The following is a 15,974-nucleotide window of genomic DNA, read 5'->3' as shown; positions in this document are numbered from 1 at the left end:
GCTTCGAGGAGACGCTCTCCTTTCTTCCCTGCCGTTTCGCGTGCCATTTTTTTCTCTCACCGGCGATCGGAACTTTCGCCCTTATAATTCCCGGCCGAAACACTCGTCTCTCTCCGAGAAGTCGCGGATATGAACTCGTCGCTCTCTTCGAACTTCGCGGGAGGGTGGGTGGAAAATATATATTCGAGGAGAAACGATTGAGGGTCGCCGAGGCTCAAATTTCATTAGTTTCTACATAAAGTGACACCGGGGCGGACGGTGGGACCCGTAGATATTACATCCAGTTGGAGTAATCTGACCGCGAACGTCGGTGTCTCGTTATCGAGGGTCATCGAGAGAGACCATCGGTTCTCCGCCTGGATAATTACGCGGCCCCGAGTTGGCCCGGAGTTCCGGCCGAAGATTCATCGCGCTGCCGTCTCGACGGAAGGTGCAACAGCAAGCAAGCAGGTCGTCTCGATAGTTTCGGAGATTCATAGTTTCAGACAGAATGTCTAAACTGTGACGGCAGCCAACTATTTCTGCTGTACCGTCTCGTCTGTCCGGAGTGTTCGGTCAGTCGTCGGGAGAAAACGAGAAACGCAAGATCCCCGTGAAAAGCGATTTTCCCAACAGGGGATACTTCACGCTCGTGGGAGAAACGTGAAATGACGGTTGCAGGAGGGCTCCATCTGTGGAGCGCGTCTGTCGTCGATGACATCGTTGATTCCGTTTCCGTTAAATCCGACGGAGTTCACGACAGCGAATCTTACACTCGAAATTTGCGAACTTGGAAATTTTTATGAACGATCCATCACGAAGTTGTTCGAGTATCCTGTTCAAATTTTGATGCAATTTCACGCGAACGCTCTTCCCCTTTCTTTCTCTCTCTCTCTCTCTCTCCCGATTTCAATATCCAAACATCGTTTTCGGACGCCGGGAGTATCTCGGAGAGACTTTCCGTTTGCCGTAACGTAAACCTTACAGATCTCGGGACGAAAACGAGAAAGATACGATCCGCACTGTGTCAGGAAGAGAGCGAGCCACCCCGTTCGCGAAGAATCCCGCGCGCAATGTGGTGCACTCCCCGTTTCCTCGGCATCGGATGTGCAAAGAACGAAGCCTGGGTTTACAAGTCGACGATCGATTTGATGTCAGAAATGGATTTTTCGGATCATTCGATTTCATAACCACTGAATTTTTCATTGACGCAGAGAAGAATCGGCGCTGCATTCGCGAGATCCGCATGACGTTTTGTTAATATCACGTCGATGTGTAGTCGATCGATTATCGACGTTCTAGTCGGTAGCTAGTCGTCACAATGTCCTGTATCCACGTATGAACTTGATATGGATACGATATATATTCGATTGCCCGAGTTGAAATATTAAATTCCACACCGAGTTTTCAGGTGAAGAAAACGGAAATAACGTTTTCACTTGTTGCATCAATGGTTGCATAACAGAAGACCTTCGAAGACTCAATGTAGAACTATAAACTACACTTCATGTAGGACTAAATTTCGACTCGGGTAAATCGTTAATATCTTTGAAATATCACGATGAAGTCTTACAAATACTAAATCGTGCCGTTGAAAAAAAAGCCAGATGGGAATCCATATAGGAAATTCACATGGAATGGTTGCCTCTGGAGATTTGCGTCCCAAGTGGATTCCATGCGGATTCTCACATGGATTTTGAATACCCTATATGGATTGGACTTGCACGATTAGGGAGTCCAGCTGGAAATTTTCAGCGGGATGATTTCCACATGATTTCGACTTGACATAATGTCGGCCGGATGTTTCATCGACGTGTCAACCCGGGAGGTCTCGTTCGCAAGTGTTCTTTTAACATTGTATCCCCCGGTGGTTTCTCCTAAGAGAAAGGGAGAGAGGGAGAGAGAGACAAGAGACCGGCGTCGGATCAACACTTCAGTGGCTTGCACTGGACGCCGATTTCTGCGCACCTGCACTCCAGACAGGGATTCGAGAGCTCCGCGATGATTCTGCCAACGCGATACATGCGCCCGTATATATTACAGCCCGCCAGCTTCAGCAAACTTCCGACGTACGTCGGTATCTCGTTGTCGAGGACCTTCGAAGACGTCTCGACAGCCGCCGTCTCCTCGGTTAACCCCTCCTCGCTCGTTGACGAGACGGCGAGAGGAGCCTCCTGACGTGCGCCACTGACGGGGGATACATCAGGCGTCCTTTCGGTCGCGGTGGTGTTCGAGGAGAACAGCAGCTCGAGGACGTTGTCGAGAGAGAAGACATCGTCCCTGACGGTCTTCACGGTCGACGAGCCGTTCTCCGACTCGCTGTGCTTCCCGTCGCGATCCTCGCTCTCCGTTCGCTTCTGCTCGTTGCCGCCTCGACGGAGACCGTGCCGCGAGTCGTCGTCGTTCGTGCGATTGAACGTGCCGAAGACTTTCTCGCGGTTCACGAACCGATCCTCCGATTCGTATGTTAACGAGACGGTGTCCTTCGAGGACGCGTCGTATTTGATCCCCGAGATGAAAGGTGAGTCGACCGTTCCTCCCCCGTAATCGAAGGGTGGCCGTATAAGCGGCACCTGCTCCATGAAGTCAAAGTTCGACGGGTGATTGCCTGCCAAGCCTTGAGTCTTCGAAGCCGCCACGGACGTCGTCGGCCTGGACGTCGTGATACCGCGTATCATGTCCTCGATTAAGGAAGGTAGGTCGGGAGCCGGCTCGGTCTTGATGACGTCGCGAAAGGGGTCGGGGGAAACCGTAGGCTGCCGCTGGGAAGGCGCAGTGGCACCGGCGCGGTTCAGCACCACCGTCGGCGACTCGTCCGCTTTCACTGTGATTTCGCTTCATTTAGTAATCGTGCTCTTTTTAATCGCTATACTTTCTTAATCGTACTTTTAAACCAAAATATGACCGTTGAAATAACAAAATTATTATGATCGAAGATTATCAGATCCGCAAGTGACGAAAAAGGCTTACAATTATTCGTTTGTGTGACCGTATTTTTGTTAATTCAGTAATTATAGCCAGTTATTGTGTAATTGTCAATGCTCTTACGAGCAGTCGGGGGCGATTGTTAATAGCGATAGTGAGACGTACCGCAAACGATCTCTCCGCAACACCTTCCCTCGGAAGTGATCCTCCGACAACCGATTTTCAATGGCGGGCACTTCTCCGACGAGCACACGATCTCCCCGTAGTAACACATGCAGATTATACAGAGGGCGGTGCTGGGCAAGATCTCGCCGTGACGGTATTCCATATTTTCCAAGCGGCACTTGCTGGACAGGTCTAATTAGGCAGGACGTGTCGATTAGCGACGCGAGTCGTAATGCGACGCTCAAAAAAAAGATATTCACAGCAGATCGACGATTAATCGAGAAAGTGCCGAATGTATACCGTCGTTTTTCCGATGCGGATTCGTTATCTGCGCCGGGACCACGGTGACTCCGGTACCGATCTCGAGATTCAGGTCCGTGGAATGATAGGGAACGTCGAAATACGAGGGCTCCCTGGGAACAAAGCCACCTGCGAACAAACGTTTCACTATTTATAATTCGTTATTTATCAGAAATATGTCACATTATAGAGAAAAGGGAGGACGAGTTTTACCAAGTTAATGACATGCCCAACTCATTTTTGCCCCTAATAATAAGTAAACGGATAATAAATCGTCCGTTTGACTTCAATCTGTCAACGACAGTAGATAATATAACAAAAGATATATTTTTGACGTAACCATACGTAGCTCCGTGATATTCCGGCGTAAAGAATTGCACAGTTATAGTAAATATTCCGCTTTCTCTATAAAATTACCGTGTAATGTATCTAAAAACGCATATAACGTATCGTTATTTTTCACTTCCCGTATTACAATATTTCTTTTAATGCAATGAATAAATACGACGTGACCAACAATATAACAGCGCTCTATTTTTCCTTTTCCTTTCGTTAAAACGCGAATGGCTCGATTAAAAATAATTAAGCGACCTAAAGAAGCGCAGGCGCTTCGGGAGTGAGTTGTTTTCTGATACATATATTTATGCACTTTAGCTCTCGTTTTTAAAGTTTCTCGCCGAGCACGCCTTTGCATCCAGGCCGCTCATTTGACTGCGCGCAGAAAGTCATAAAGTACCTTCGGTCTCTACGGGCGGGCTAAATCGGTTCTCCTGGGTCGCAATGTCGTAAAAACCGGAAGCATCGGTCGGTCGTAGCTCTGAGGCCACTACCACCGAGCCCGGGGAGTACCCAGTCTCGGGCGAGGATACGTCGTCCTTGCCGTTCACCAATGCGTCCGCCGCCACGAAGGGTATTATCCTGCAATGACCGAAATTCAGTGTTTCCGTTAACGCGATGCGAGTGAATTCCGCGCGGAAACACCGATGAAAGAACGCCGTGGAACACCGATAACGTTTTAACGGAGAAAAAGTAGATCCTGATTCCTCCCGAAGGATCAGTCATTATTTAGGGCTCGGATTAATAATCGCCCGCGCGTGAAAACGTATCGCGAATAAACTCGGCGTATAAAGAGAGAGAGAGAGAGAGAGAAAACAATAGCCGTTTGCAGATTACAAAAACCGACCGGTACACCGTGCATTTTCCGCCGTTAAAAAATGTAACGCCATAAATCGGCATCAATCAGTTGTTTTCGACAAACGATATCAATTTCATTCCCGACGTTACCAAGCAGCATTCTCCGAAACTCACGCCGTCCAAAAAACAGAAAAAAAAGAACACACACACGCGAGCGATCCAGCGTTATAAGCGTGAAAAATTGATTGCACATCGCGCCGTGTGTAATAAAAAGAAATAAAACGCACTGTCGATTACATCGACTGCGTGCACCCGTCGATATTCGCCTGCCCGCGCGCGCGCTCTGAAAATATCGCAATTATGAAGAGGCTCGGAAATTTTTCGAGCGAAAATCTCTCTCACTCCGTGCGGACGGTTCATCACCAGGTGGGAAAAGGGAAGCGTCAAGTCGCGGCGGTGACGATATCCCGCGCGGTTGACAACACGGCGATGACGAATCGAGATATGATAACAATCACCTAACGTTCGGCAGCAAGGCCTGTCCGCTGTAGTCGTAATCGTAATCCTCGCCCTTTTCGCGATGAGTGATGTTCAGAATGGCTTCTACGTCGGGCAGTATGGATTTAATTGGATTTATTGTGACACCTTGTATATGACCCACCGAGACATTCGTCTTCACTGTCACGTTCATCACCAGGATGTCCTCCGGCATGAGTATCGTCGACGATGGACTGGTGACGGGTCTCTTACCGATGGCCCCTGTCCTCTGCGTCACACGCGTGTTTAATCGTAACGAACACGCTCGCGCCTATTTTACGGTGGACACGCGAAGACAGTCGGAATTATCTCCTGAGGATTTTCGTCCCGACGAGGAGAGCGAAGATGTTTCAAATTTGTTTTATTCGAACGAACCTCATCGAAGGACCAATCACGATATACGATAGAGTATCTGTCGCTAAGTGGGTCATACATTTGTAGTTTAGGTCAGTGTGAGCAAAAGAGTCCTTTTGTAAACCACCACGTAAAATTCCGAGATGTTGATTATTGAAAGTGAGCGTCATATAGGCTTCTTTGATTAATAACTCAAAAATTCCCGTGGTTATTTGCAAAAGGACTCTTTTGTTCAGAATCGCCTGATCTGCAAGTATACGTACCTATCGACAAACACCGGTATATTGAACCTTGAACTTATCCCACTTACAGACGGACATCCTATACATAACGTTACACAAGCCCTATTGTCCTTTGATGCTGTTTCATCGCTATTTTCTCCACGTCGAGGCTTAAAGAAGGACTTGTTTCAAAATTATCTAATGTATTCCGTTATCTCGATACTCTATTTACATTTAATCTTTTCTTAGCTTCAATAATCAATGTATCAATCATGTAGCTTACTTGACTGCAAATAGATCATGGAAGATAAGTGAATATTAAATAGTTAACACATACATAAATAAAGAAATCGGTAGGAATAAAACGGTAAATTTGCCTCTTTCTATAAGATCTCGAGATTCAGTAGGTGTGAAAAGGGAAGGAATTATGAGGGAACAAAATAACGCATATCCAATATTATTTAAGCGTCTATAGAAACTTAAATTTGGATTCGGCACAATAACAAATTATGGTGGGGGGAACCGAGCCTTAGTGTTGATCGTTGTGATTTCTCGATCACCGAATACACGCGCCATTGTTTGGCAGGCAACTACGGTTGCGATTGATGGAGGGGTCACCCGTCTTACCGATTGTTTACATACTCTCGTGCGTCACATACCCGTCCGTGACCGTCTCATTACGTCTCGAGTCGGCGGACAATGAACACATAACGCAACGCGGAGTCCGTGTATCGGTGTGTTAATTATTCCCGGAGATTTTTAAGCATTTAAACGCCCTCTCGTCGGCGCCGTGTTACTTAACACGCGTTTCTCAAATCGTATCTACGCGAGTGTTAATGAGTGTCAGTGTTAATCCCACGAAGGAGAAGGATGCAGAACGAAAAGAAGCGGGGCAGCGAGTGACGCTACGTCATACATTTCCAGGTGTGTCAAAAATCAATCATTATACCGATCAATTATTATTCTCGGTTTTAACGGACGAACTCTCCGAGAATACGGAAATATCCAAGTCGAAACTTAGGTCGACGTTCATAGTCCGTTATCATTTAATAAATTACAACCTGACGATTATACTTTCATAAATTTTCGATTATTCTTCAATCTGTACTTGTGCTTATTTTACGTGACAAGTAATATTAATTCTTGAATAATAGTTTGCGAGTACGAATCTATAATTAAATGCGCTCTCAATCAAATAATTTACGACTACGAATATCGACTTTAGAATGTAATACTCGAAAATAGTGATATATTAATAATGATTTCTGCCTCTAATAATGCTTCTTCGATCACAAATACCGTTGTTTTTTCATATCCACCAATTTCCTTTTGCTGCTCCTGTTTATGGAGTTGTTATTATTGTAACGAGTTCAAATTTAAATTCTCTCTTTACACACGCAGCATTATTGGGCATAAACAACTGTTATTTTTGCAGCTTTTTTTATCGGCTCTTTTGAGAGCCTCTCACGGCCGGAAGAAAACCCAAAATATTTAGAAGTGAAATTTGGTGTTTTATTTATCTATTTCCCATATTAAGATAATCGAATATTAAATAATTCTTAAAAATAAGAGTGCTATATTTATCTTCTTCGAGCTTCAACGTGGAGAAAACATCAATGAGCAGTCAGGTCGTTTGCAGCATCGAGGTAGGTGCATTATCTCGAGATTCTCCATTAATCTTTCGAGTTCGACGGAATTTGCAGGATTAACGTAGAACCGAAATTTCGACTCGGGGAGTTCGTCAATCTCTCGAAACGTCAATTCCGCAAGATGAATGGAAATTGAACGTATAAATATAATATTTAACTCTGTGTGCCGTAATCGGTTATTGGTGACCGGCGTTATGACTTTACCGCGTATTTACCAAGTTATATACACGAAATATAATTAATACAAATCGGTTGCACGGCTAGAATAGAAACCCAATGAAACATACGCTCGCGTCTCGAATTCCATTTATTCACAGCATTTCTGGCAATTCGATCACCAATAAGCTTTCGTACAATCAGTACGGCAGTCAACATGTTAAATGAAAAGCTTCCTTTTACGAAGCGACACGAATTTATAGAAGTCTATGATTACTTAACCCCTTAACCTACGATTTAGATTCGAAAATTTCGGGCCGAAATCGTATACAAGCATACGATTATACATGGGAAGAAAGAAGAAATAGTCCAAAAATCTGGGACTATACGATGACTCCTGGCATAAGAGAGGCAGCCTTTTTTTATCTCTTCGATATTGGCCTTTTTAATTCTTACATTTTATGCAAGAAAATAAATAACGGGAAGAAACAATGTTACGTTGACTATAGAATCAACATAGCCGAATCGCTATTAGCGAATATGCCAAAACCGAATTATAGGGAACGAGGACAATTATCTTCCGGAGATATGCCAGAGAGACTGCACGCGCAGCATTGGGATCATTTTCCCAAACACATCGACCCAACAGCATCAAAATTGAGACCGTCCAAACCTTGTAGAGTTTGCCAGAAAAATAAAAAACGTAGAGAAACAACGTGGGAGTGTAAGAAATGCAAGGTTCCCTTACATCTACCAGAATATTTTGAATTATATCACACCATTGCCGATTATTAATTTTGTATTACTGATTTTTGTATAAATAAACTTTTTGTAGTACTTGCATCTACCACAATTATTACATCCCTTACCAAATATTCTACAAATCCCGATCATCTACTACGGGCTATGCCCGTAATATTCACGTTTGGCCCGATCATCTACTACGGGCTATGCCCGTAATATTCACGTTTCGGCCGATCATCTACTACGGGCTATGCCCGTAGTTGTAGGTTAAGGGGTTAAAATAGATATCTCGAACCACGATTCTGTGTGATTGCTGTTCTACTATTATTAGAAAGAAGCCTGAGGAAGTTTTGAAAATTAATCTGTCATGACCCGAAAGATTGTCGAGTAAAAATAAGCCTCCCCCTCGTAAAATCTCGACTCCACGCTTAGCTTCGGAAAAAAAAATGTCTCGTCGGCGTTTGCTGGTTTTGTCAGAAAGCCCGATGATTATTCCTACCCTCTCTTACCTTGGCGAGCGTGGAGTTCTCGGGCGATTTCACGTCGGGGACAAACGCCTGCCCGGCATCCGTAGAAATTGCGAAAGGATGCGTCGTAGCTTTGTTTTTCTCTATTATGTCCGCTTTCTCGGCCGCCTTCAATCCCGTCATCCCCGTAGAACCGTGTTCGTTTCGGTCCTCATTTTCGCTCGCGTTTTTATCTCCGCTCCCGCCGGTATCCTCGTTTTCATCGTTCCCATTATCGAGCGTTAATTCCGGGAGCACCGTCGTCCATTCCGGCGACGAGATCGTCGTGCCGTCCGTGTTAGATGGATCCTCCACCTCCGTTGTCGTCGCCGCGATTGTCGAGTCCGTGAGCGTGTTCGCGGAGCACGTCGCGCAGGAATCAGTGACGGAATCAGCGTCTTTGCTGGACGCCAACGTCGGCTCGAACGCGGTCGACTCGGTGTTACTCGATAACTGTAGAACGAACGGGGACAAATAATCGTTAACGACGATTGATTTACGATCGGATTTATGATTTTCGCGAGTTCTCGCGGGAGCGCCGGGCATCAACATTTCGACGTAGCGAACCGTTTCCGCGTGTAACGAAACAAAAAAAACTAACCTATCGACGTAATTTATTCAATTTGTAACACACATTTCTACACTCACCACGATGTTTGTGGAATTGCTATCGTGTAAAACGATTTGTCACGATTATATGCAATTTAGAATTGTTCTGCAATTTTCTACAGTAAAATAAATAATCAACTTGGCTTCGAGAAAATTCGAATTATCAATATTAGCCGAAGCAGGTAGTACAATGTTGTAATAAACAAATCAGGGATGAATCCTTACAAACCGGTTTAATGTCGAAAATGATGAAAACGCGTTATTGTTCCGAAGCGTTTCGGCCAAGTCTGACTCGGTGAAAATATAATCTTCACAAAACGAGAACACTAAGTAGTCGAAACGGATACAAATTAGAAAAAAATATATATAAATATCGAATGTAAAATTACTTTTAAAGCCGCGATATTGATATTTCTATATTAATCCGCGATTTATTCGCGGTGTAGGGCGATCGATACAATTTTCGGGTTATACGGTGTATCGTATAATATATCGAAACCTCGTTCGTCGAGATCGCGGCAGTCGTCACTTCCAAGGTCGATTTGTAGTCCACCGTCCCTATCAAGATTTCATTGTCCATGATGTCGGTCTCCATGGTTGAGGGCCAAGCGGTCGAGTAGGTGGCGACAGACGAATCCTCCTCGAGATCGATCGCGCCGGTGCTAACTTGTTCCTCGACCACCCTGTGGCCTCGTCCTTCGACGGACGGATACGTAGATTGATCGATCGTCGGCTGAGCAATTAATAACAGATTCGTGCCGTAAATTCGAGCAGGATCGGCTCACGCGAGAGGACCTTTTATTAACCTCTTTTTTTACTCTCTTTTTCAATTTTTTTTCTACCATCTCTTTTTTTCTCAAGGCGAAACCGTTCTTCCGTCTACACGCGCGGCTCCAAGACCGCCCGGTGTAACTCGATCGATCGAATCAATTTGACGACGTCGTAGCGTCGTTTGCTGACCGAGCTCAATTACACGCGAGAATTCCATTCCTCGATGTCGCAATATAGAAATCGAAATAAACAAAACGGACGAGCACACGCGGGGGCGTAGAATCCGCGAGAAGGAAATAAGCTTCGGTAAATTCCGAAATACAGAGAGAAAAAGAGAGAACGTCGGGTCTCGTTTACTCGGCAATTCGGAACGGACGTCTTTTTGTCGCACGTGACAGACGCGCGCTCGTTCAAGAATCGTGACGATCCGTCCGTCGCGCCGTGTGTGTCGTTTCCGATGTCTAAGTAGATTCCCGTGTATCCCGCGAGAGATACGAATTCCCGTAACATAAGTAGCGTTCAGTCCTAACGACGTCATCCATTAATAATAAACGCAATACGTCCATAATAGATACATCATCACCCGATCCGAAACTCGTATCGCGCCTCGTGATCCAATATAAGGAATGTTCCGAAATTCCCGAACTAAGTCGGACGTCTAACGCGTTTATAATCAATGTTACGGCTAGATCTCATTAATTAAATTCCACCGACTGTACATAAATCACCCCCTCCCTCCCACGCTTCTAACTTTGATCATCTAGCGCGCGCGCACGCCCGTTCCTATTTAGTAACTATTTAGAATAGTAGGCTTATTTCGGGCGAGGCGACAGTTTCGAACTATTTGGCATAGCTTGCCGAGAAACGAGGTGACGTTAAATAATCGTTAACGAGGTCCACGCTTGAGGCCACAATGAGGACCTATACGTTTTAGTATAAAAAAGGGGCAAACGTACGACAAAGTTGGGCTCCTTGCGGAACTTGGCGTAGTCCTTGCTGATGAAGGCGTAGGATGCGTAGTTTTGGATGGCCTTCACCTCGATGCCACCGCCTTGAAGATTCGATCGGTCAGTTCCTTGCGATTTTTTAGGTTGCGTAACGTTACTGAGTGGGTGATCAAGAGGTGTCGGGAAATAAGCCTGATTTATTCCCCCCCCCCTTTTTTTTTCTTTTCACACAACCGCGTTTCTCTCATTGAAGTACAGTCTGTCCGATAAAAGCGTGACCAATGTAACTTTTAAACTATTTATTTTTAAAAAATGAAAAAAAAAATCACATATGCACCACACAATCAGTACTGCAGCGCTATTTGTAGGTCATCCAATCACCACCATTAAAGGACGCACTCTTGAAGGATCCAATTTCCTTATCTTTACTTTGAAACCACTTTTTTCGGCAGATGATACGAATGGCTCTCTGATAAATTTCGACCGTCTTCTTGGCATATAAATCGTCAGTGAAGTAGACCGAGGCGAATTGGATCTCAGGGAGGGTCAATATAAGCTTTGAGACAGTTGTCGTTAGTTTTTTGTCCTGAACGAGCTGTTTTATCGCGTCAGTTACCTCCGTGCGCTTCTTCCGCGCTCATGAAGCAAAGAATTGAATTGAAGCAAAAAAGTAACGACAACTGTCTCGATCCGATTCGCCTCGGTCTAACCTACACTCCGGTACTCATTAAATACGTCGTTTTTTAGCAAAAATCGGACAATAACCTCTCTATAACGTGTCGTAGAGGAAGAGTCCTACTTGCTCGTTCAAAATTTTCCGATGTGGCGGTTTTCAAATCGAAGTTCATCCGGTCACACTCTTATTGGACAGACTGTACGTTTCTTAACGAAGCGATTCTCAAGCGCTTATAAGCAACAATCGACAAAGACAAATGCAGCACCGCGCGTTTTCGTTAGATAGATTTTGACTTTTTTCCGCGGCGATTCGATAAAAGTGTCTCACGTCTCTTCAAAGGTCGTGTTGAAGAATTCAAGAGGCGAGACGTGGAAAATGAAAGAGTGCGTCGTACGGTTCACCAATTCGCATTGGTGAAATTAGCGAGAACCGAAAATGACGATTTGCGCACGCATATCAGCGCATTTGGCTCCTTTTTTAATCTCCCTTTCGAAATGAAACGCGAAAGCATCGGGGAAATTTGTTAGCGGCGGCAGATGAAACGCGCTTTTAAGTCGGCGTTCGCGGGTCACTGGCCGATTTTCGTTCGTTCGTTCGTTCGCATATTTCTACCCGCCGCGATATTAATATCGATGGCTATCACGCTCGCGGAGCTGCCATATTGACTGTATCGAATAAACGCTCTCACGCGGAAATTAAATCCCTTTTTAATTCGCAGATGTTTCTCGCTTCCAAGAATCGGTGCGTTATAATTCGCTTACTCGCGGCGAGATATTTTATTTTTCCCCCGCGCGAGCGGGGAATACCCCACGATGAAATATTTTTAAACCCGAAGACGAGACGTTGTTTGTTGACGACGCGGGCGTTTTGTTATTCCCTGCCGCATCGGCATGCATCAAATAAATATTTTCGCTTTCAGTAAAATATTTTTGTACTTAACCGAGCGCGAAACTCGATCCAGCGTCAGCTGCGACCGACTTCTATCGATGTCACATACGGCATCGCGAGCTAATATTCCCAGAATTTCAAAATATAAAAGAAAGACGGTGTGTGTGTGTGTATTCTGATTTCTTACCGCGTGAAAATCATCGTTTCCACGTCCAAGTGACAAAAGGTGAAAATCTCGAGGGAGTTTAGCGTCCGAAAACTGCGCGCTACAGCAGAATTCAACTCACGGCAATTAAAAAATCATCCAAATTCCGGGCAGCTCGGAAAACAGCACGGTTCAGTGATTACGCGGATATTTTCGCGTTCAAACACGTTGTTTTCGTTTTAGTCGAATGACTTTTCAACCATGACGTTATTTCGTTCGAATCGTTCGCTACGCATAAAAGAGCTCCGTCGGTGAGACGTTATGAAAAAAAAATGACCGGGCCCCGACAGTTTTCAGTATCGTTTACCTATCGCTGAACTCTAGGTTGTACTGAAATGCCAGGTGCTATGTTAACAAAAGTACATCGGAATATACACGGAGAAAAAGATTTCCTTAGATTTAACAAAATTATTTTCTCTAAACAATACTGCTTTTCCCATCAAACAACGTGATTCATTCTAGCGGAAGAATAACATTATCGTTCGAACAAAATATTTGATATTACAAATTATACTATATTATATCAAACAAACACGTGTACTAAATTCAAAGAAACGTTTTTCTCCGCACAGGTAGCATAAATACTATTTCCTTCTCCGTATGGTGATTTCTGATTGGTCAACGATTTTCTACGAACATCCGAATATACCAACAAACTTGTGAAAGACCGCGTTCGAATCGCAAGTTTGACAATTTTTCATTGCACAGAACTTTGCCGCTTTTTTTCCTTATTCGCCCAGTTCTTTTCCGACAATACATTTTCCTCAATTACGGAGATTGCGCGGAGATTACGGATACGGTGATTTGAATGAGCTGATATTTTCAAGCGGAACAGAATACGACGATTAGAGAGGGACGGTACTTCTCGTCTGTCGCATTTCGTCCGTTTCCTCCCGTGGCGCCTAGCATTGCAGTACAGAGTGTGTCCGCTAACGATCCGAAAACGTCAGGAGGCACCCCCCGTGCGATGACGCTGATGCGGAATTTCGGCGCGTAATTCGGCGGAAAGCGGAATCCGGGCGTGAACCCCGCGGGGTGTGCGCTGCGCGAGGCGTAGGACAACAACCCTGATTGCGAACTTGCGTGAACTCACTGCAGTTGTAGGTGGACGGGCAGCATTGTCCCTCCCGCACGATCGGGCTGCAGTCCTGAAGAGGTGGCGCGCACGCGAGCGGAACGCACCGTACGGCGCCCATCGCGCAGAAACAATTGTCGCATGCGGCCTTCCACTCGATGTCGCGGACCATCTCGCCCTCGGCGTAAGTGCGCTCGCCCACGCGACATCCTGCGACGATCATTTGCGTGGGGTCGGTGAGAACGGCAAACCCGAGAAAAAGAACGTGATTTCTTTGGCTCTCCCGGTTGCGTCGGATATTCGCGACTCCCCTCGAATGCCCGGATGTATCTATCCGGGGGACGCGAGCAGAGGGTGTGGTGAATCCGGCGGACCGGCGATATAGAGCTTCTGCGTCTAGGCTTATTCTCTAACTTTTAACGACGATATCGCCGTTGCTCCGTCGTTGCGCGGGTATAATATACGGTGGAAAAGCTGCGCAACGACAAAGTAACGATAACGACACTGTCGTTAAAAGTTACAGAGTGGGGCCACTGGTCAACCCCACGGCGTGTCGTCTTTCGCAGCGTCTCTTGTAATTTTAAATACCGCTGATTACGTGAGTGGGAAATCGTGGCATCTGTATTCGGTAGTACACTGAGAGGAAAAACATATCTAAACAATGAGAAATATTTTTCGGCGAACACTAATAACATATTTACTACAATTTAAATTTTCTTATATATATATATATATATGTAGAATAAATAATTGTTTTTGAAGCTACAGGTTCAAGAAAGTGCATATTTTTTCATTTGAAAAAAAATATTCTCAGGATAAAAAAATATATATATGTCATATGTTATTCGTATAAATACTTCTTATATTTTAGATATTTTTTCTCTCAGTGTGTACAAAAATCAATCGATCAGCTGCAGAAAATGTGGCGATTCGTAGGACGGTCAGGATTGGTCTATACGATCTGTTCTATGAATCATATGCAATAATATATCACAATAATAATCCATCGTTAGACTAATGATCCGAGCATGCAAAACTCCGAATGAAGTGTAACGAACGTAACTCCGTGAAGCATTGAGCCCGACTTTAATCCAACTTTAACGTAGAATCTAATTTGAATTCCAAAATATCGGCGTTGACTCTTGTTCAAATTTTAACTCGAATTTCATGTCCAATTCCACCTGAAAAGCTCACACGTATCCCCGTCTTCTCTCGGTCCGTTTTGTTTGAGTAAAGCTACGTCGGAGGCGACTGACGAAGCGTCGCTCTTTTCCCGGTGTCGTCGTATTAATCCGTAAGATCCCCAGCGAGCGGCGACCTCGAGGATGTTTGCCCGGTTCGAATTAACGAGCGTAGGCGGTTCGAATCGTTATTTACCGACTTCATGGTCAGTCATCGCGACGACAAGGCCGCAACCGCTCCCTGACGGGGGTGGTTTCCGGCGGGCTCGTTTAAAATTAAGCCATCCCCGAATGTCCCGGCAGCCAGTGACAGACATAGCGACGTCGTAGCGGACGTGGCTTAAGCCCGGCTTAAATTTAAGCGGCCACGGTGAAACCAGACATTAAACGAACGGCAACCTCGGCTATCCGAGGCCGGCTTCCCCACGGAGAAAAGTGTCCGTAGGTGCTCGCTGACTCTTCTTTATCGCGTTACACGTTTCTCCATAGCCGTTGGACCCGGTAACGACGATCCGGGAGCGATCCCGCCGTAGTGGCTCGGAGAATCCGCCAGGTTTTTCCCCCAAAATATCGCGGATACCCGAACTCGGCGGAGTTTTCACAACCGACGCGTTCTCCACTTTGTTGGAATTCCAATGGTTAATAAAAATGTGCGCGTCACTGAAACGAAACATTAAGGGGCTGACGCACACACCTGAGCAGTTCGAAAAACGCTTCACGCGATCGGCGTCGAGCGAAAACGGAAGGCCGGCTCGGCGTGTTTGAAAATAATCGCGCCGACGCGTCGATTATTTTCTTGAGACCTCGCAGTTTGAAAGCAACCGTGAGATGAGACACCGAGCATTAAATGAACCCCACCCGGGCTATCCGGGGGCGCGCGGGATCCTTGCGGGGGCGAATGTCGCGGGGTGATATAACGTCAGCAGTAACTCTTCGTTATTAAGTTACACAT

General features: G+C 45.4%; 2 protein-coding genes across 2 annotated transcripts in view; both read right to left on the bottom strand.

Annotated features, from left to right (window-relative positions):
- Positions 1 to 1,904: 1,904 nt before the first annotated feature.
- Positions 1,905 to 14,016, bottom strand: LOC106746172. The gene is made up of 9 exons (XM_014622425.1): positions 13,860 to 14,016; positions 11,007 to 11,101; positions 9,779 to 10,012; positions 8,674 to 9,123; positions 5,022 to 5,269; positions 4,106 to 4,287; positions 3,370 to 3,498; positions 3,070 to 3,261; positions 1,905 to 2,803 (listed from the first exon to the last, which is right to left on the bottom strand). Exons 1-9 carry the CDS (start codon positions 14,011 to 14,013, stop codon positions 1,905 to 1,907), a joined length of 2,583 nt encoding a protein of 860 aa, XP_014477911.1. The 5' UTR covers positions 14,014 to 14,016.
- The window catches only part of LOC106746171 (kielin/chordin-like protein), a gene marked incomplete at its 3' end in the record, with an annotated part of 39,314 nt that continues 37,356 nt past the window's right edge, over positions 14,017 to 15,974 (bottom strand). Inside the window, 1 exon segment of the mRNA XM_014622424.1 lies at positions 14,017 to 14,051. Within this exon segment, the coding sequence (XP_014477910.1) occupies positions 14,017 to 14,051 (35 nt within the window).

This window comes from Dinoponera quadriceps, unplaced genomic scaffold (assembly GCF_001313825.1).
Source record: "Dinoponera quadriceps isolate SergipeBrazil2010 unplaced genomic scaffold, ASM131382v1 scaffold566, whole genome shotgun sequence".
Classification (NCBI taxonomy): Eukaryota; Metazoa; Arthropoda; class Insecta; order Hymenoptera; family Formicidae; genus Dinoponera; species Dinoponera quadriceps.
This window is presented reverse-complemented; position numbering and strand designations above follow the sequence as displayed.

What these genes read in the sequence shown, in the direction of transcription:
- LOC106746172 (XM_014622425.1), bottom strand. Translation starts at nt 14,013, where the DNA reads ATGGTCCGCGACATCGAGTGGAAGGCCGCATGCGACAATTGTTTCTGC. An exon ending in AGAACTCCACGCTCGCCAAG is followed by an intron (nt 5,270 to 8,673) that starts GTAAGAGAGGGT and finishes CGTGTGACGCAG; the next exon opens with AGGACAGGGGCCATCGGTAA. An exon ending in GCCTTGCTGCCGAACGTTAG is followed by an intron (nt 4,288 to 5,021) that starts GTGATTGTTATC and finishes CGGTCATTGCAG; the next exon opens with GATAATACCCTTCGTGGCGG.